Source organism: Suillus subalutaceus (genome assembly GCF_016647625.1).
Source record: "Suillus subalutaceus strain FC151 chromosome Unknown DFJ58scaffold_105, whole genome shotgun sequence".
Taxonomy (NCBI): domain Eukaryota; kingdom Fungi; phylum Basidiomycota; class Agaricomycetes; order Boletales; family Suillaceae; genus Suillus; species Suillus subalutaceus.
Window position 1 is genome coordinate 1 of NW_024540354.1, and position 19474 is coordinate 19474.

The 19474-nt window shown below is 47.0% G+C and overlaps 4 protein-coding genes across 4 annotated transcripts; 2 read left to right on the forward strand and 2 right to left on the reverse strand.

Moving 5' to 3' along the window:
- Window positions 1-2242: 2242 nt before the first annotated feature.
- DFJ58DRAFT_844158 (uncharacterized protein) lies at window positions 2243-3160 on the forward strand (the record flags this gene model as incomplete). The annotated part of the gene is made up of 7 exons (XM_041393047.1): window positions 2243-2264; window positions 2329-2447; window positions 2488-2678; window positions 2727-2737; window positions 2789-2865; window positions 2914-3105; window positions 3155-3160. 7 exons carry the CDS (start codon window positions 2243-2245, stop codon window positions 3158-3160), a joined length of 618 nt encoding a protein of 205 aa, XP_041240500.1.
- A 1994-nt stretch (window positions 3161-5154) lies between these two features.
- DFJ58DRAFT_665045 (uncharacterized protein) lies at window positions 5155-5600 on the reverse strand (the record flags this gene model as incomplete). Its single annotated transcript, XM_041382479.1, has 2 exons — window positions 5155-5321; window positions 5507-5600. Coding segments are annotated over 2 exons (261 nt in total), but the record flags the coding sequence as incomplete, so codon positions are not given.
- Window positions 5601-10916: 5316 nt separating this feature from the next.
- Window positions 10917-11973, forward strand: DFJ58DRAFT_33198 (uncharacterized protein). Its single transcript, XM_041379900.1, has 3 exons — window positions 10917-11413; window positions 11463-11538; window positions 11581-11973. The coding sequence occupies exons 1-3, from the start codon at window positions 11121-11123 to the stop codon at window positions 11788-11790; spliced, it is 579 nt and encodes a 192-aa protein (XP_041240502.1). The 5' UTR covers window positions 10917-11120; the 3' UTR covers window positions 11791-11973.
- Window positions 11974-17951: 5978 nt separating this feature from the next.
- DFJ58DRAFT_33356 (uncharacterized protein) lies at window positions 17952-18436 on the reverse strand. Its single transcript, XM_041379907.1, has 2 exons — window positions 18137-18436; window positions 17952-18074 (listed from the first exon to the last, which is right to left on the reverse strand). Exons 1-2 carry the CDS (start codon window positions 18337-18339, stop codon window positions 18053-18055), a joined length of 225 nt encoding a protein of 74 aa, XP_041240503.1. The 5' UTR covers window positions 18340-18436; the 3' UTR covers window positions 17952-18052.
- Window positions 18437-19474: the final 1038 nt, after the last annotated feature.

Consider the following 19474-nt stretch of genomic DNA (forward strand, 5'->3'; position numbering starts at 1 on the left):
TCTGGTCCGTGGAACAGGAGTGGTGATGGGTTGAAGCCCAAGGGCATTTAACGTATTGGTAGTTGTGCGTTCAAGATAAAGAATGTGTTTCCATAGAGAATGGCCATGATGATGAGGGAGGATGAGGACAACTAATAACCAGTGATTGATGAAATCATAGGTCAGGAAATCGAAAGATCGTTGGTGAACCATGGAATGTGGCTGCTAAACTAGTGTCAGATTGTGCAAGAGCAAGTCACCACTGGGAATATTACAATAAAAAATGAGTTAGTTAAAGTAGAGAGGCTTAGGAGTAAGTACTGACCCAGATGAGCAACCTAGTGAAATAGTAAAGAAAGGAGAGAGAACAATTGAAGGCCTAATACTGGATGAGGATGTTGCAAAATAGAATGTAGAAGAAAAGAGAGAAGAAAAACTGTACAGAACATTTATAGAATGGTGTAAAAATAGTGACAAACAAGTAATAACATTTGGACTGGGCCAGCCCACATCATGCATATGAGAGAGCCGGGTCAGCCCAGTCACTATATAAACCAGCGGTGGGCTAGCCCGCATCATGCGTAGGAGAGAGCCGGGTCAGCCCAGTCACCATATAAACCAGCGGTGGGCTAGCCCACATCATGCATAGGAGAGAGCTGGGTCAGCCCAGTCACCATATAAAACAGCGGTGGGCTAGCCCGCATCATGCATAGGAGAGTGCCGGGTTGGCCCAGTCACCATATAACCAGCAGTGGGCTATCCCGCATTGACCAGTCACTGTCTTTTTCTTTCCGCTTTTATGCTTACATCCAAAGTAATATGTGATGACACTTACTCCAATAAAACCTGGAGTATTGTGGTGCAGGGTATGTTCCAATTGTGCAAATTAACCAGATGGAGTGTAAAATATGTCAGTACCTGGAGTGAGGGCACAGTCAAGAAGGATTTCTAGGTCAAGGACCTCACCCCGACTTACATTCTTCCCTCATCTTCAAAGACAACCCCCCCTGTCTACCACAAATAGCACCTTACCTGACTTACATTCTTCCTCAGTCTTCAAGACAACCCCCCTGTCTACCACAAATTTATTCCTGCCTCCTCCAGCTGCTTTGATTTTGTAGGTCAAGAACCTTACCCAACTTGCATTTCTTCCCTCATCTTCAAAAGACAACCCCCCTGTCTACCCACAAATTTCTTCCTGCCTCCTCCAGCTGCTTTGAATTTTTGTAGGTCAAGAACCTTACCCAACTTAATTCTTCCCTCATCTTTCAAGACAACCCCCCCTCCTACCACAAATTTCTTCCCGCCTCCTCCACTGCTTTGGATTTTGTAGGTCAAGAACCTTACCCAACTTACATTCTTCCACATCTTCAAAGACAAGCCGGCCCCCCCCCCCTCACCACATATTTCTTTTCACTTTCTCCATTCGTAGGTCAAGGACCTTATGAAGACAAACATTATACTCTAAGTGTCTAAATGTGTGGGTAATTTTTCATGAGAAATGACCCCTGACACCCCCTGTGTATTCATATAATAAAGTATCTAGGATGACCCAGATGGGTCATGGGACAGATCAAATACATTGGCCCAGCAGGCCCAGGCTTCGTGGGGAAAGTGTTGAATTGGCCCGGGATATAACCTGCATTGCCTGGGAATACCACCTAAGATCATGCCTCTTAGGGTAAGATTGTAAGCCAGAATATATGTACCTAAGAGGTACTTTAACAGGGGTGACTGAAGTGCTCATGCTAACATTATTATTTCAGTGTCCTGAATTGGTGTATGCTTTTGGGCTAGTACCACCAGTTGGGACTCCCGAGCGGCATATACGATGAGCTGGTCACTCGCTCTGGCCATAACCTCGCGCCTTCCCTTCTTTGAGAAATGCCATTCTATCTTTTCTTCTCTTCATATTATCCCTATGGCGCACGTCAAGGACGGAGAAGTTGAAGGCAGCATAGCAAACATAGACGGCCAGCCGGATGAACCCAGCCACGACTCTACGGCAACAGAAGCATCTCTGCAGGCTTGATAGAGACGCAGAATTGCGCAACTGGAGGAGAAGCTGGAGGTTCTCAAGGCTGGGTGTGCTTCCAAAGAAAGGTATAGTCATCACTCCATATATGAAGTTGGCATTACTCACCATCGGGCAGGCAATCAAACTATTATATAGCTGAAGGATGGGCGATTAGGCATGTTATTGCTTTGTTTGACAATGTTGAGGACCTCATCACCGAAAATGACTGAAGATATGACTTAAATGATGACGATGAAAGTAATATTGAGTAAGTCTTTCGCCCCTCAAGCTAATTTGCGAGTGCTAAACATGCACTGGTTTCTATAGCCAAGATCGACTGCAGACGGGGTACATCAACCTCACCCATACCTTGCCGTGGTTTCATAAGAAAGGCATGGAGATGGAGTATAATGATTATGTGCACATGATGAAAATGGTCGGCTTTCTACATGTCAGTGATGGACTTTGTTGTGTTCATAACCTTTCTTTAGCCTCGGCAGGGGGCTGACAGTGCTCGAGGTGATGATACCTCGAAACTCAAGACACTCATTGCCGAATGGGTAAATCGCAAATTCAAGCCAGATCACCCAGTCGACCCCGACGACAAACATTCCCGTGGTTTTAGCAATGACGCATGTGGCAGACTGCTCTGTCCGGCTGAATTTGATTGGAACAACCCAGCGTAAGTGTGTGTTCAGAATACTGTGAAAAGACACTCATTATTCAGTAGTGTAAAGGCAGGTATCTGAGATCGCTCAGAAGGCTATATCGTGACGGATCTGTCCTTTCCAGCATTCCTTTATGACAAGTACCAGAGCAATCTAGATGATCTGGAGGAGGGGCTTTTCAAAGGTAAAATTCTTCTTCAGGTATGTCGCACCCGAGTAGCATGATGGTGATCTCACAAGTTCTTGTAGGGTTACAAAGCTGTATTCACCTCGCCATCCTCAGCCAAGGACATCAACGGTGATGGTGACGGGGTGGATGTCATACAAAACAACAGACTCGCCAAGAAATCCTCTGCCAGCGTCAAAGTCAAGAAGCTTGTAGCGGAGATCATCAAAATGAGAAAAGTCAATCCTCGTTCTATCGCCTATATTGCGTGCCAAGTAAGTTGTTTAGTGAGGTTAATGATACAAATGACGACTAAATTGGCAGGTTTGATTCGCCCTCTCTTCTATCACCTCATGGTGGTCCGTTGATGGGGATTTTGACTACATACAATTTTGGCGGACCATCGTCGGCTTTTTTGAAAAGCTCCTTGAGTGGTGGACTAGGTACATTATATTAACGCTCCTGTTGTCTCAATAAACCTCACCTAACCTCTGTCATTTAGGAAGGTATTTGGAAGGAATCACCGCAATGATATTAGTAATATGGCAAAGGCCAATATGTTCGTCAACACTCTCGCAAGGCAGAGGGCACAGCGTGATGATGCCACATTTAATTCACCCTAAGCTCTGTGACCCCCACCTCCCTTACAATTATAGTGTTATCTATATACTATTATACTATTATTCTACCACAAATATCATGATAATTGCATTTTGTGAAACAAAAACCTCAGAGTGCAGTCCAACTTGGCCTCATTGTGTTTGATTGGCTGAATCCAAGACCTACAGCGCAACCATGGCTATGTCCGCATTTTCAAGTATTTGTGCTGATGTCACAATTCAAGTATCAGATTACAGACCTGCCTGTAGGTTGTCAATAAGCTGGATCCAGGACACACAGTACGACTACAAGGATCTGTAAATCTTATAGTGTTCACGTGAATATCTCACTTCAAGCACTAGGTTACGAATGTGCCTGTGGATTTTTGATCAACTAGATCCAGGACACGCAGCACGAATATGAGGATCTGTAAATTTTATAGTCATCACGCAAATATCACACTTCGAGCACCAGATTGAGGATTTGCTTGCGTATTTTCCATACACCGGATCCAGGAAATGCAGCATGACTATGAGGATTTGTATATCTTATAGTGTTCACACAAATCTCACCATTCAAGCACCAGATTACAAACCCATTTGTGTATTTTCGATCAGCCGGATCCAGGACATACAGTGTGACTATGAGGATCTGTGTATCTTATAGTCTTCAGGTGAATATCACAATTCAAGTGCTGGATTGAGGATTCGTCTGCGTATTTTTGATAAGCTGGATCTAGGACATATGGCACGACTACGAGGATCCATATATTTCTAGTCTTCACGCTGATATCACATATTTTATAGTATTCACGTGAATATCACACTTCAAGCACCAAATCACGGATCTTCCTGCGTGTTTTCGACAAGTTGGAACCAGGACGTACAGAGCGAGTCATGAGGATCTGTATATTGTATAGTATTCACGCGAATATCACACTTCAAGCACCAAATCACGGATCTTCCTGCGTGTTTTCGACAAGCTGGATCCAGGACATACAGCACGACTACAAGGATCTGGATACTCTATAGCCTTCACGCGAATATTGCAGTTCAAGTACCAGATCGTGGATCTTCCTGCGTATTTTTGATAAGCTGGAACTAGGACATACAAAGTGACTATGAGAATCTCTATATTTTAGTCTCGTATCAACCATAGTACAGAAAGTATTGGCCTGTGAGATGATCAATCGGAGGTCGTCAAATGGTAAGCGGGGGTAAGTTTTCTACTCAAGTACTATGCAACAACTGCATAGTGTCCCGTGCACGCCTATGACTTCTTGGGACTGCTGCGGAATGCTATAGCATCTTCGAACACATTCCCAACTGATATATAGTATGTAATCATCAGCCATTTAAGGAAAATGACGTTGATAGCGGAAGCAGTACCCAAACTTAGGCTTGCTCGCTGGATGAACGCGTTCTCGTTGCCTGGAAGACATGAGCTTTCGTTCTTACACGAAAGATTGTCATACAGTTGACAAAAATCAGCCATTTCAAGAAGGTTGTGTTAATAGCTCAAGCAAGACACAAATTCCTTCAAGTTTGAGTTTGAGTGATATCAGGAACTTTTCCTAATCATCAACCATCGTAGGAAAATGAGGAAGTCACCTTTCCTCTATAAGGACAAATATAACAATGTGATGCTCGATAGCAGAATTGTGCTAGTTCTGGTGATTATGTACTATGTATTGTGATATATTCCCTTCTAAAACCTTCACCGGTTCACTGATGGAATAGTTCAAAAAACCCCTCCTTCCACCCATGCGCATTCCTCGCCTCAACAATCCCTCTCACCACCAAATCCTGCGTGACAAACAACCGCCTGCGCCACGTCCCGAATTCACTGAACATACATCGCACATCTAAAAGGGATGTAACTTTATGCGTGGCTTGTTTTTAGACTCGTGACCAGTCGCCTTATACAGCAGTGATGAGAAGATGTGGTGGGTAATACTACATTCCACCACAACTCTCACACAAGACAAGGCAGCTGGTGACGAGACTAGTTTGTTCTGTTGCATGCCCATACTCAGTAGCACAAAAGAATCAAGAACCGAGAAAGGAGTTGACTCACCTTCTCGATCAGTATAATCCCAATTCTGATCCGCATACCAAAAATACATCTCACAAAGATACGCCATGAGCGGGACCTCCCATAAAACCATCTCCAGCTACGAGCCTCTTGCTTCGATCTTGATGCTGCCCATATCGGGGTCATAAGAAGACGGGAGGAAGGTGACAAAGATCTATGGGTGCGCGTCAATGGAGTACAAGGGAAAAGAAGCATATGATCACTTGATCAGGTTTGAACCTGTAAGACTAGAGATAATCAAGGCGCGCAGGTTTAAAATACTTGCATTTATCTTGGAGCCAGGGGTGTTTGTCTTGTGTCAGTTGTGCATCAGCGAAACCTGCAAATACTAAATCAGGATAAAGATGGTTGGAAAGACACGAACCATTCAGTGATTCTCAATACATGCTCTAGAGAACTGATGGTACTTGTCACGGCACATGAATCAATAACGACTTTTGCAGTGGGATAGCATCCGAAAATAGCCTGTTGCATCATGAACTGCGCAACTGCTTCAACATGGCAGGAGAAGCATTTGAGGTGACGATGATAGTGTTGCTGTGATACATGCCCTGTACAAGTCAGTGCCTAGGATCGACGACCTTGAATTCAGAGTGGACATCTGGGACGCTAGCACTGGTGTTGCTTGTCATGATGATGATCGATGGAGTAAGAGGTTGCTTCAAGTTATCGGACCGGTACTGATCAGGAGTCTTCGTACATAACTGAAGCTGTTAGCTATAGTGGGCATGAATGTCCTACATCTCCTCAGTCCATCTCAAGTCCAGCCTCAATCCCCCGTCCATTCCCTAAGCACATTCATTATCTTACTCTAGAGCACCTTGCCCGCATCACACATGACTCTGAACACCTCCTCAAAGTGATCCATATGCAACATGGTCTCCATCTGGACGAGTGTTGATATTCCTGTAAGAGGCATCATGCCCACCACGACGCCCGGCACGTCGTATTCTTCGACTGTGGTTAGATCGAGTAAGGATTGGGTGCCATGCACGCCTCAGCTGATAGCGCAGACAAAGTAGAAAGATGGGAATGCATGCAGTTGCAAAGGCGAGAGTGGAGGCGTTTATGCATGTGAGGAGGAGACCACCATCGAGCTGGAGGACGTAGATGAAGATGTCGGTTGTGCTGTGGGGGTAGAAATGGGTTTGAATGATGCATTCGAATGTGCTTTTGATTGTTGCTGCGAGTTCGAGCAGGCACCTAAGTGGCTTTATATGACCGATAAAGCGCATGTAAATGAGATTTACTTGTTGCCTCTGCCTCTTCTTCGTTCGCTGACACCAAAAGGGCCAAGCTAGATTTCGACGTTTAGTGTCGCACGATTGTAGAATATTTCGCATCTTGTTCTTGGTTTTGCTTTGTGCGGGCCAAGGACTGAGACCTAGACTTGTGTGAGTAGGTGACGCTGCCGTCTGCAATTCCTTGTGCTTCGAAGTTCATGGGTAGTGTTCGTAGTTCATGAGGCTTGTGACCGTCACTTCAAAGAAGACCAGCGTGGAGTAGTTCAATACAGGAGGACTGGATGTGAATGGATGGGAGGTTATGGTGGGATGGAGTACATTGAGCGAACCATGGTTAGTCTGAGAGACAAGAAGAAAGTCTCACGCCAAAACTGAAGTACATTTTGGTTGTCTTATCTTATACAGTGCTATTGATTGTTTGAAGCATGCGAGCCATTAATTCTCACCGGCATTGTGTTCGACCTTTTTTTTTCCTTCATTCATTGCACCATATACTGCATACAAGATTGGACCCTTGCCCAATTTTGCTCCTCAACAAACTGGATGGCAGGTGAGCGTCTAGCCGAGCAAAGAACGCAGTTCTAGAAAGCGCTTACGCCAGAGCTTTCCCCTATTCCCCAGGACGTCTAATTTTGGATTAGTAGCTTGTGTGTAAATGAGACCAATATGATGCAAAATTCTAGGGATACTGTTCATGTGGAAGTATTGTCAATGCATGAAATGAAAATGTCCCATCCTTCGCAGCTACAATATCTCCACCGTCCTGATGTCCATCATGTCATCAACAGAAGCCATGTCCTTGACGCAGGCGATGATACTGTGATCCGTAGCAATCCTCTTATACTCCCCACCCCACTGCTGCGCTAGTAAAAATGTGCCAAAAGGCTGTGCGAGGCGAACGATCAACTTCAACTCTCGTGTAGCCTGCTCGCTGTATCCAGGATAGCCGACAGACGTATCATCTGACAGAGACCCAGGCTCGCCCCAATCTTCCACACTCTGCATCTTGTCTGCGAAGTGAATCAGCCCGAGATCATACCGATTCCACGGACAGATGAGTAGGAATGTCTGCCGAGTACGCCTAGCAGGCGAGAACTGAACCAGCTTGTCTTCCATTGTGACCAGCAGGTCTTGTAGCCCATCTGCCTTGACTTCATATGTGAAAAATTTATCCCCATCTCCACCAGTATTCCGCCTGACTTCTGTGAGAGGAAATGCGATGCAGGGCAATTGGAGTCTGGCATTTGCGAAACGAGGAACGCTGAGGTTTTCAAGAGTGGTATACAGTCTTGAAGCCGACTCCACAGCTACAATATCGTTTCACAGCATGGAGGCCAATATCTGCATGTCGTGTTCAGATAGAAATGGTAGCGTGCATGGCAGAGCCTTGTATGAGGAAATTTCAGCTGGGAGACAACTGTTGAAGTTGGACAGTCGTCCTACCCAGTCCAGGGCCGTGATGTTGCTAGAATGGGCTATGATCTCCTGTAAGAGACGTCCGAGCGCATTTTGCCTTTTTTCTCCGTAGAATACAGGAAGGTGGACGCCGAAGATTCCAAACAGCGAATATGCAATGTCTTCCTGCAACGTGGTGACACGCGTTGATGCCCACTGAAGTTTCTCTTGGGCATTGCTCATTCCCGGGTGGAAGGCAACGAGCGCCTGCGCATTTATGCCAGTTGAACGTTCCAACTCCTGTGTGATAGCGACAGACTCTTTGTGGTTGCGAGAGCAGTCGTCAAGATATAGGGTCCAATCTGCTTGGTAGAAGAGAACAATTTTAGGAGCGAGGAACTCCTGAACAGTCCATCCTTGCGTATTCCAAATGCTGTTTGCGAGTGCACCCGACTTTGACGAAGGAGAAACATCCGATAGGTAGACGATGGTGAGCGCTGAGTAGTGATACCAGATGAACATGGAGTTGACTGATTGCTGGACCTCAACATGGTTGTTCTGGTCGATGCAGCACGTATCAACCCACGCCCAGCAATACCCCTCATTGCGAGTGACTTTGCAAAACTTCTGCAACTTCACGATGGTTCCGACTGGATTCAATTCGTATACGTTCCTGCCCTGAATGTCGTGCAGCCCCGGTGTGAAAGAGTAATAGCGACTAGGCTGGTTAGAAACTAGTGCTACTTATCCAAATAGGCGCGAGTGTAATATTCGACCCAAGAGGACTGCTATTGAAGCAACTCCCTTCAAATATGCAAGGGTAGTGACGATGCGAAGGACTAATAAGCTATAGCAACCTAAGACCAAAAACCAATGAGTAGCGCTGTAGTGATCAGCGACTAGCGACAAGTGAGTTCTGACAGAGAAACGTGCATATAAGTAAGTAGCGCTATGCAAGTTGTCCTATGCGATAGCGCTATGCGTCGTCCAACTAGTGACAGCGAGAAGAAATCAAAAGAAGGTAAGGCGAGGGATAAGGTATGATAGTGCAGGTGGAATGCCTGATAGCGACTAGATTATAGCTCGACTACCAACAGCGATCCCGACATTGCGAAGATCAAACTTATGAAGGAACTTTAGCGATGCACACTTGAAGCAAGTCAAGCGACACGCGATCAGAGAGATTGGCAAGAGCAGAATCGATTGCACCAAAACTAGGATATAGCGACTAAAGTGACTCCGACACCAGCAAAGGTCTGGGGAAGGGAAGTACTGTACTGTATGTAGGATGGGTCATTTTATCATACTGCGTAGGGGTTTGGGATGCATAGGCGAGTATAGTAGCGACACTGGCGAGGGCACGATGTAGCGACAGGTAATAGAACATGCAGCGCTGCGGAACATGAGGACACATGTAATAAGACCTGCGACTGATGAGTAGCGACATTTAAGGAAATATAACGCACCAGTGGAGGTAGGTGGACATAGGCAGGACATGGAAGGGCGGAACACCTAGACGTCGGACCGGGGTAGCGCGCTATGGGGAAAAAGTGGTTCCAAAGCGGATAGCTTGGGAGCTGAATAGCGCTGGTGACTAGCGTCTTACTCTTTTCTTCTAGGCAAGTCAAAATATGCCTATGACATTCATACGCGCCTAGCGCCGGTATGATTGTCACACCGGTTCCTTGGTCCCCCACCTATGGGATAACATGACCCAACTGAAGTGCTTGACGACTGCTTTTTCGATGAGCTCCGTTTGAAGGGGCACGTGCATCACCAATGAATCCAAAAGCTCTTTGAACTCTGTACTCTCCGTAAATGCATTGATCTGTGCATTTCGATCACATATATGCCCAGTGATGGTGTTGATTAGACGAAGTGGAGCGTTTTCCAGTTGAGCGTCAATGGCTCGTCGAATAGCATCAGATGGACTGACATATTGCTGGCGTAGCTCTGCAACAAATGTAAGTCATCTTCAAGTAGGCGCTCGAGTTGTTTGTGGCTTACGTCGTATCTGTGGGTCAGGTGTATTGTCCAACTTGGAGAACATGATTGTCAAGGCCTCGAATGCATCATCATATCGCTGTGCTCTGTGAAGCGCTGCATGCTTCAATTTGTATCCAAGATGAGACGAAGGGTCGAGCTCAATGACCTACGAACATCATCACAGATGTTAAAACAATGACGGTATCGTCCGCACCTTTTCCGCATCCAACAGGGCCTCCACATAGAGGTTTTGTCCCAACTTCACCTTACTGCGGTGTGCGAAGTATGAGGAATTTGTCCCAAATACTGTGGAAAGTGTATTCTCAACGGACCAGAATTGAAGATTCCCGGCATAATCTCCACTTGCGAGCTGTCCTCCACTGGGAGAAATTGCGACGCAGTAAACCAATGTAGTGTGTTTGAGTGGCTGTCCTATTTGCTCGCGTGACTTTGTGTTCCACAGGCGCACAGTCTCATCTTTTGAGGCAGTGGCAATAAAGAAGCCATCAGAAGATATGGCAAGTGACGTGATGGGGAAAGTGTGACCGGTGCAAGGTTGACCGATCTGGGTCCCATTTGACGAGTCCCAAAACTTGATTGTTGTGTCTTCTGATGCAGAGATAAGTTGCTGGCCGTTGGACGTCCACACCACACCGCGAACAGAATCTTTGTGAGCGTCGATGTCAAATAGAAGCTCGGCATTATCGGTGCTCCAAATCCGGATCCTACGCGATGCTCCGAATGCTAATTTTAGCCCATCCGGGCTGAAGGCGATAGACAACACCGAACCTTGATCAATAATATTCCCGAGTGTTGAGAGAATAGCGCCAGTCTCCACATCCTATATCATAACTTCTCCACTCCATGATCCACTTGCAAGTTTCTTTACATCCGGGGAGAAGCACACCGACCAAACCTGTTCTGTCTTTACCATCCGTTCGAATACCATCTGCTTTCTCTCGACATCCCAGATGATGATAGTTCCATCTTCTCCACCACTCGCAATTCGCCTATCGTCTGGCGATACAGCGACTGAAAGCACATTGTCGTTGTGTCCCTTGAATGGCCCTCCCACCAATGTTCCTTGCTCCACGTCCCAGATTCGCAGGGTTTTATCCTGTGAAGCAGTGACAATCCGTCGACCATCTTTGAAGAACGCGACTGCTGACACTTTCTCATGTGCATTCGCATCGTTTGTGTCTGCGCCGGCTGGGCTGTTTGTGCTGGCGGGGTGGTCTGCGCTGGCGTCGCGCACCTTCTCACAGTAAGATATGCTTTTTTTGCTACATCGAGCAATCCTGACATGTCGCTAGACAGGAAGTCGGACGGTCAGTAGTGTTTGAAGCTAATGAGAGGCGTACTCTGCTGCCGTCGTCAATCTTATGTGTCGTGAGTAGAGCTGTATTTCTGCCCATAACCCAATTCATGTAGGCTCTTTATATCTCGTTGGCCCCTACCACGTTGTTGCAACGTGGATCTCATTTCGCCCCTTCCATCTTCCATCAGTGCCTTAGCGGACCAAGTACTTTCTGCTCGTCGACATCCCAGATCATCATGGCATCAGCTGTACTGCTCGCAACTCACAGTCACCGGGTGATACAGCGACTGGACATGTGGCCTCACGCCTCCAGTGTCCCCTGAATGGCCCTCCTACCAATCCTCCTTTTTCTAGTATATCCGAATTGCGCGCAATATGGTCCGAACCAGTGACAATCTGTTGACTGACGTTGAAAAACGTGACTGTTGACACCATCCTCGTGTGCCCTGGCATGAGCATCGTCGGCGTTGGTTGTGTTGTCTGCTCCAGTGTCGTGAACCCTCTCACAGCGAGATACGCCGTTCTTGCTCCATCAAGCACACGCACACTTACCAACATGGTCAGTAGGATTTAAGTTGACGAGAGTGCTTCATGGTTATATCATCAATCTTGTGTGTTATAAGTAGAGCTATGTTCTGCCCATAACCCGATTGATGTAGCTTGTCCGTGGTTCTTTTCAGGGTTCTTGATGGCTCTTACCCTCTCTTACCACGCTGCAATGGTGTTGCTTCTTCGCATCAACATTGTCCCTCATAAATGCCCGTCATATATAAATCATGTGTACAGCAAACCCGCTTCAATGAGCATCGGTCTGGTACTCTCACAGTTAATTCTGCAGATGAGTATATTCTATTCTACTTTCATCATCCTGTGTAGTACACAATGCATTCTGCTTCGTCGCGAGATCTAGAAGGCCTAGAGCGATCTCTAGGCGCCTTTTGATATTGATGGGGTGCTACATCCGGGGCACACGGCGACCAATGCATCTTGCTCTATCTTACTGGTCTGCGCTCTAGACCTCATGTGCAAGTTTTCCGTCGTGCGTAATTGCACTAGCCCCAGATTGTTGTTGACACTGACAGTCACCTCTTCCTGCTCATGTGGACGATAATCTCCCAGGAACGCATTCGATGCAAACACGCCTAAAAGACGCTTCAAACAGAGGATCATTTCATCAACGCTCTTCATGGTTCTATCAGTATTGTCGGTATCCTTCATCTCTGGTGTAATGATTGACGTTGGCAAACACAATCTTTGCCTTGGGGATGGCCGAACTATGACGGACCAATGAGGTATTTCTGCTCGACACGAACAGTTACTAGTCAAGTACCAAGTAGTTGGTACTTGAGAACCTCTGGGAATGAAACCCTGCGGTGACTGCCACAATACACGCCTTCTTTGCAGATTAGCATTGGTGCTGGTGTTGAGGAATATAGAAGGAACGACCGAGTACTGAAATGGATGTAGGCACAGAGTCACCCATCCAGGATTGACGAAGCTACCGCTACGATTGACGCACATGTCTACACGGGTGAGTTAGACGAGCCGTGCTTCTAGCTCTACATTGGTTGCACTAACAGTGCATTCAATGTGAGGTGCAAAAGCACTTCAGCTTGAAGAGTGGTTTTACTCTTGAGGATGGGAAGTTGCCGAGCTAAATAGTGTCACCCACAGGACTTCCACGGCCTTCTACTTCTGCATGGACAGTCGAGCACCAAGTATTGGTATTTGAGATCCTCAGTGAGAGATGAAGCCTTGTGGTGCCTGCCATATACGCGCCTCATTTACAGATTAGCACTTGCACTAGTGTTGAAGCGGATGTAAGCACTGGCAGACACACCTGTGACATTCAGTGGATGAGCTGTACCTCTATCTTGCTGTTATTGCACTGGGGGTGTTGAGTTGGCACTGCGTTGAGGTGCAGAAGGATTTGAAGAGTGATCGGAAGGTATCAAGTCAGACCTAAACTGTCTTCAGATAGATGGCGGTGTGCATGACAGCCCGTTCAACTACGAGGAAATATCAGCTGGGGGACTGTTATTAGACTCGGATGATTTCCCGGCCCAGTCAGGACAAAATACCGCCCTGAATGAGCTATGCGCATTTGTCTCTTCTCGCCATAGATTAAGGGGAGGGGGATGCCAAAAATAAGTACGCGATGTCTTCCTGCAACATGGTGACATGCATCGATGCTTACTGGAGTTCTTCTCGGGCGCCTCTCATAAAGCGACGTGCACCGTGCATCTCTCTCAGACGTATATAAGTTTGATTTATGAGGGCCTCTGGCAGGGTAAGGATGCGAAAAACCACAAGACTGTCTAGCCTAGTACCCTCAATGACGATTCAATTATACAATTGGATTATTCACTTGCCTGTTTTACAATACCACATAATTTTCCATGCAGGGGCTGTCGAGGTATGAATGAAAATGAGTGAAAGATGCTCGTTGTTCAACAAGAATGCAGCTACAATATCTCTAGCATCCTGACATTCATCATGTCATCGACACGAGTCATATCCCTAACTCGTGTGATGATATTGCAACCTGAAGCGATTCTCTTATACTCCCCACCCTGCTGCTGCGCTAGTAAAAGTGCGCTAAAAGACTGTCCAAGGCGAACAACCAACTCCAACTCTCGCGTGCGAGACCGCTTCTGTTCTAGCCGACGTGCGCCAAAACGTTGTCCGAGGCAATCGAGCAAGCTCAACTCTCGCATAAGAGACTGCGAACCAGCCTGCTCGCTGCCTGAAGGAGATAAGTGGAGCGGATCATCTGATGGAGACCCAGGCTCAGGCCGATCGTCTGCGCCCTGCATCTCGTCTGCGAAATCGGGCAGCCCGAGATCTTGATGATTCCATGGAAGGATGAGGAAGAATTTCTGTGAGGTGGACTTGCTAGGCCAGAATTGAACCAGCTTGTCCGCCGTTGTGATTTCTAGGTCTTTGAGTCCGACTGCCTTTATATGATAAGTGCAATGCATACCAACCTTCCGCCTGACTTCTGTGAGAGGAAATGTGATGCAAGGTAATTGCAGTCTGGTGTTGGAAAAACGAGGAAAGCTGAGATTCTCAAGGAGGGTATACAGTTTTGAAGCCGACTTCACAGCCACAATATTGTTTCGCAGTTTGGAGATCAATATCTGCATGTCGTGTTCAGAGAGAAGTGGCAGCGTGCATGGCAGAGCCTTGTATGAGGAAATTTCGGCTGGGAGACAACTGTTGAAATTGGACGATTGTCCCACCCAATCAAGGGCTGTGATGTCGCCTGAATGGGCTATGATCTCCTGCAAGAGTCGTCCGAGCGCCTTTTGTCTTTTCTCTCCGTAGATAACAGGAAGGTTAACATCGAAGATGCCAAACAAAGAGTAGGCAATGTCTTCCTCCCTCGTGGTGTCACGGTTTGACGCCCATCGGAGTTTCTCTTGGGCATCTCTTGTCCCTGGCCGGAAGTCGACGAACACCTGCGCATTTATGCCAGTTGAATCCTTCAACTCCTCCATGATACTGACAGACTTCTTGTGGTTGCGTGAGCGTATGTTGAGATATAGGGACCAATCTGCTTGATAGAAGAGAATAATTTTAGGAGCAAGGAACTCCTGAACGGTCCATCCTCACGTGTTCCAAACGCTTTTTGCGAGCGCACCAGACCGTGACGAAGGAGGAACATCCGATAGGTAGACGATGGTGAGCGCTGAGTAACGATACCAGATGAACATGGAGTTGACCGATTGCTGGAGTTCGACAGTGTTATTCTGGTCGATGCAGCATGTATCACTCCACGCCCAACGATACCCCGCATCGCGAGCGACTTCGCAGAACTTCTGCAACTTCACGATTGTTCCGACTGGATTCAAGTTGTATATGTCCCTGCCCTGGATGTCGTGCATCCCCGGCTCCTTTGTTCCCCACCTATGGGATAACATGACCCAACTGAAGTATTTAGAGACCGTTTCCTCAATGAGCTCTGTTTGGAGGGGCGCATGCATGTCGAATGAACACAGAAGCTCTTTGTGCTCTGAACTGGCCATGAATGCTTTGATCTGCGCCTCTCGATTGGACAGGCGTCCAGTAGAGGTGTTGATGAGATAAAGGGGAGCGTTTTCCAGTTGGACGTGAATAGCTCGTTGAATAGCTTCTTCTACTTCAGATAGACCGATGTATTTCTGGCGTAGCTCTACAAAAATGTAAGTCATCTTCACATCGGCACTTGAGTTGTTTGGGGCTTACGTCGTATCTGTGTGTCGGATGCATGGTCCAACTTGGAGAGCATGATTGTGAAAGCCTCGGATGCATCATCATAGCGCTGTTCTCCACGAAGCGCGGAATGCTTTAATTCGTACCCAAGATAATACGAAGGGTTGCGCTCAACGACCTACGAACATCATCAGATTTGCCAAATCAATGACGGATATCGTCCGCACCTTGTCCGCGTCTGAAAGGGCATCCGCATAGAGGTTTTGACCCAACTTCACCTCACTGCGGTGCACAAAGTAGAAATCACATGAGGGATCCATCCCAAATGAAAGTGTGTCCTCGATGGACCAGAGCTGAAGATTGCCATCATAGTCTCCACTCATGAGCAGTTCTCCATTGGGAGAAATTGCAACGCAGCAAACACGTGCGGTGTGTTTGAGTGGTTGTCCTATCTGCTGGTGTGACTTTGTGTTCCACAGGTGCACAGTCTTATCTTGCGAGGCAGTTGCAATGAAAGAGCCATCAGAAGAGATGGCTAAGGAGTCGATGTTGTCAGTGTGACCGGTGCAAGGTTGACCGATCTGGGTCCCATTCGACGAATGCCAAAACTTGACTGTTGCATCGTCGTCTGATGCAGAGACAAATTGCAGGCCGTCTGGCGACCACACAACACTTCGAACAGAACCTTGGTGAGCATCGATCGAGAGAAGAAGCTCGGCGTTATCGGTGCTCCAAACCCGAATGGTACCATTCAATTTGCCAGCTGCTAATTTTAGCCCATCCGGGCTGAATGCAACACAACACACCCAACCTTCGCAGAATGTTGAGAGAACAGCGCCTGTCTCTGCACCCCATATAACAACTCTTTCATCAAATGACCCGCTTGCGAGTCTCTTACCATCGAGGGAGAAGCACACCGAGTACACCCAACTTGTATGCTCTACCGGCAGTTTGAATACCATCTGCTTGCTGTCAACGTCCCAGATGATGATGGTTCCATTTTCTCCACCACTCGCAATTCGCCTATCGCCTGGCGATACAGCGACTGAATACACACAGCCACTGTGTCCCTCGAATGGCCCTCCCACCAATGCCTTTTTCTTCATGTCCCAGATTCACAGAGTTTTATCCTCTGAAGCAGTGACGATCCGTCGACCGTCTTTGAAGAACGCGACTGCCGACACTTTCTTCGTGTGCGTTCGCATCGTTCGCATTGCCGCCGGCTGGGTTGCCTGTGCCGGCGTCGCGCGCTTTTTCACTGTAAGATATGCTTTTTTTGCTCCATCGAGCAATCCTGACATGTCGCTAGATAGCAAGATGGACAATCAGTAGTGTTTGAAGTTAACGAAGAACGTACTTACTCTGTGTTTCCGTCGTCAATTTTAAAATGTGTCGTGAGTAGAGCTGAATTTCTACCCATTTATAACCCAACTCATAGGTTATTTATATGCTTATGGTTTGCTCGATGGACTCAATGCTGCAAGTGCGGCATATCAGTAGGTGCGTACTGGTGCGTACAGCTATAAATCAGTCGGCAATCTGGCTTTGTCTGCTAGCAAGCATGTAATTGTATTTGATTGCTTGGTTTGAATTTATACTAATGAGATTTAAATAGAATAGAGGTGCGTGCAGCTGGAAATAGACCCGCCATCAGGCCCAGGCCCAGCGCTTGCCAAGTCTAATTAAATCAGGTACGTGGGAACCCCAGCCTATGAAGAAATACGCTTCCCGTATACCTCGTTCCTATCGAATGATACCACTTCGTCCCTCAGCTAGACTACTCCTGTCAGACGCAATCCATGTCATGAGTTCATTCCAAGCACATCTCAGGATGAACATCCGTAACTACACGGGCAGTCGAAAATGCTGTGGACGAGTGCGATGTGTCAGCGCTTCAGCGGCGTCAGCCTATCATTTTTGGAGCATCGCAACCTCAAAAGCTATCTTCATAGAAACAATTCCAGTACTAGGTACTGTTGCGAAAAACTCGCCTCAATCATGATCTTTCTTTCACTGGTTCTGGTGCTGCAGCACTGACAATATGAGCTGTTTTTATAACGGTCGCAATCTGAACGCTAAAGCTGTCCGTAGGTAATGATGCCATCTGTCCTAGCGGTCAGGGGTCGACGTCTTACCTATCAGCGCTGCAGAGATTTGCAAAAGACAGAATAGTAATCCTTGTCACGTTCACGCTCCTTTGACGTGGACGGTTTAATGCTACAGTCATTCTAATACACGGCCATCCTAGGACGCTTCGTCGGTGAGTTTTGAACGCCCTGGAGTGGCAAGGCAGCGCAAGACCACCATCAATTTAGATTCACATTCACGAAAGTACCATCACTCACACAATCGACGAGGTCGATATCTGGTACATATCTTTAACCTTCTCTACTACTTCTGGAACTCCCGTATTCTGTAAAAAGAAAACAAGACCATTTATGAGAAGATAAACCCGAGAATCACGACATATCACACCTTTGTAATCTCTTAACACACTCCTTCCCATCAATCGACTCAAGTTTAACCACTGTATTCAGCACCTTGCTCTTTCCCTCGTACCAACTGCTCTTCTCAAAGTCGTTCGTCAGCCAAGTGCCAACACCAAACGAACCAGCACGTGCGATTTGCCATCTGAATCTGCTGTTCCCTGTGCTTCGAAGTTGATGGATTTTGTTCATACTTCATAAGGTATGCGACCGTCCCTGCGAAGAAGACCAGCATTGCGGAGCTCGATGCGAGAGGACTGGAGGTAAATGGATGGGAGGGTTATGGTGAGATGAAGTAAACGGGGGTACATCATGGTTAAACGTTGAGAGACGTCAAGACGAACTTGTTTCAAAAGTAAAAGTCGTACGTACTAAAAATTGTTATCTTATACACACCGCCATCTGTCGATCCATGCGTTCGACCGTTTTTCCTTCCTCCGTTGCACCATATACTGCTTCCAACGTGGGACTCTCTTAGGTTCTTGCTCCTCAATGAGCTGAAACTTGAAAGAGAGGACGGGCCTCTAAATGGGTAAACAGCGCAGTTCTAGAAAGCGCTTGCACCGGCGCTTTGTCCTCTTTCCCTGGGACGTCTGATTTTGGGATTAGCTCGTTTATGTATGAGACAATATATGATATGATATCGAGATTGATACAATGCAAAATGCTAGGGGTACTGTTCATGTAGAGGTGTTGTCAAGGTATGGAATGAATATGTCCCGTTCGTCGCAACTACAATATCTCCAGCATCCTAATGCCCATCGTGTCATCAATAGAAGTCATGTTCCTGACTTGTGCGATGATATTGTTATCCGAAGCGATTCTCTTATACTCCCCACCCCACTGCTGCGCCACCAAAAGTGCGCCAAAAGGCTGTCCGAGGCGAACGATCAACCTCAACTCTCGCGTAGCCGGCTCGTTGTACCCAGGATAGCCGCGGGGCATGTCATCTGACGGAGACCCAGGCTCAGGCCAATCTTCCACGCTCTGCGTCTCGTCTGCAAAGTTAATCAACCCGAGATCATGTCGATTCCATGGACAGACAAGCAAGAATGTCTGCAGAGTACGCCTTGCAGACGAGAATTGAACAAGCTTGTCTTCCGTTGTGATCAAAAGATCTTGTAGCCTGTCTGCCTTGACGTCGTAAGTGAAACATCTGGCCCCATCTTGGCCAGGCCTCCGCCTGACTTCTGTGAGAGGAAATGCGATGCAGGGCAGTTGAAGTCTGGCGTTTGCGAAACGAGGAATGCTGAGGTTCTCAAGGAGGGTATACAGTTTTGAGGCCGAGCGCACGGCTACAGAATTTTGCAGTGTGGAGACCGAATTC

Bases quoted from the DNA above. Each gene is read 5' to 3' on its own strand.
- DFJ58DRAFT_33198 (XM_041379900.1), top strand. From the start codon at position 11,121: ATGATGATAGTTCCATCTTCTCCACCACTCGCAATTCGCCTATCGTCT. The intron at 11,414-11,462 runs GTAAGATATGCT...ACATGTCGCTAG, and splicing joins GCGTCGCGCACCTTCTCACA to ACAGGAAGTCGGACGGTCAG. The intron at 11,539-11,580 runs GTGAGTAGAGCT...CAATTCATGTAG, and splicing joins CGTCGTCAATCTTATGTGTC to GCTCTTTATATCTCGTTGGC.
- DFJ58DRAFT_33356 (XM_041379907.1), bottom strand. From the start codon at position 18,339: ATGAACAAAATCCATCAACTTCGAAGCACAGGGAACAGCAGATTCAGA. The intron at 18,075-18,136 runs GTGTGATATGTC...TTCTTTTTACAG, and splicing joins TGTGTTAAGAGATTACAAAG to AATACGGGAGTTCCAGAAGT.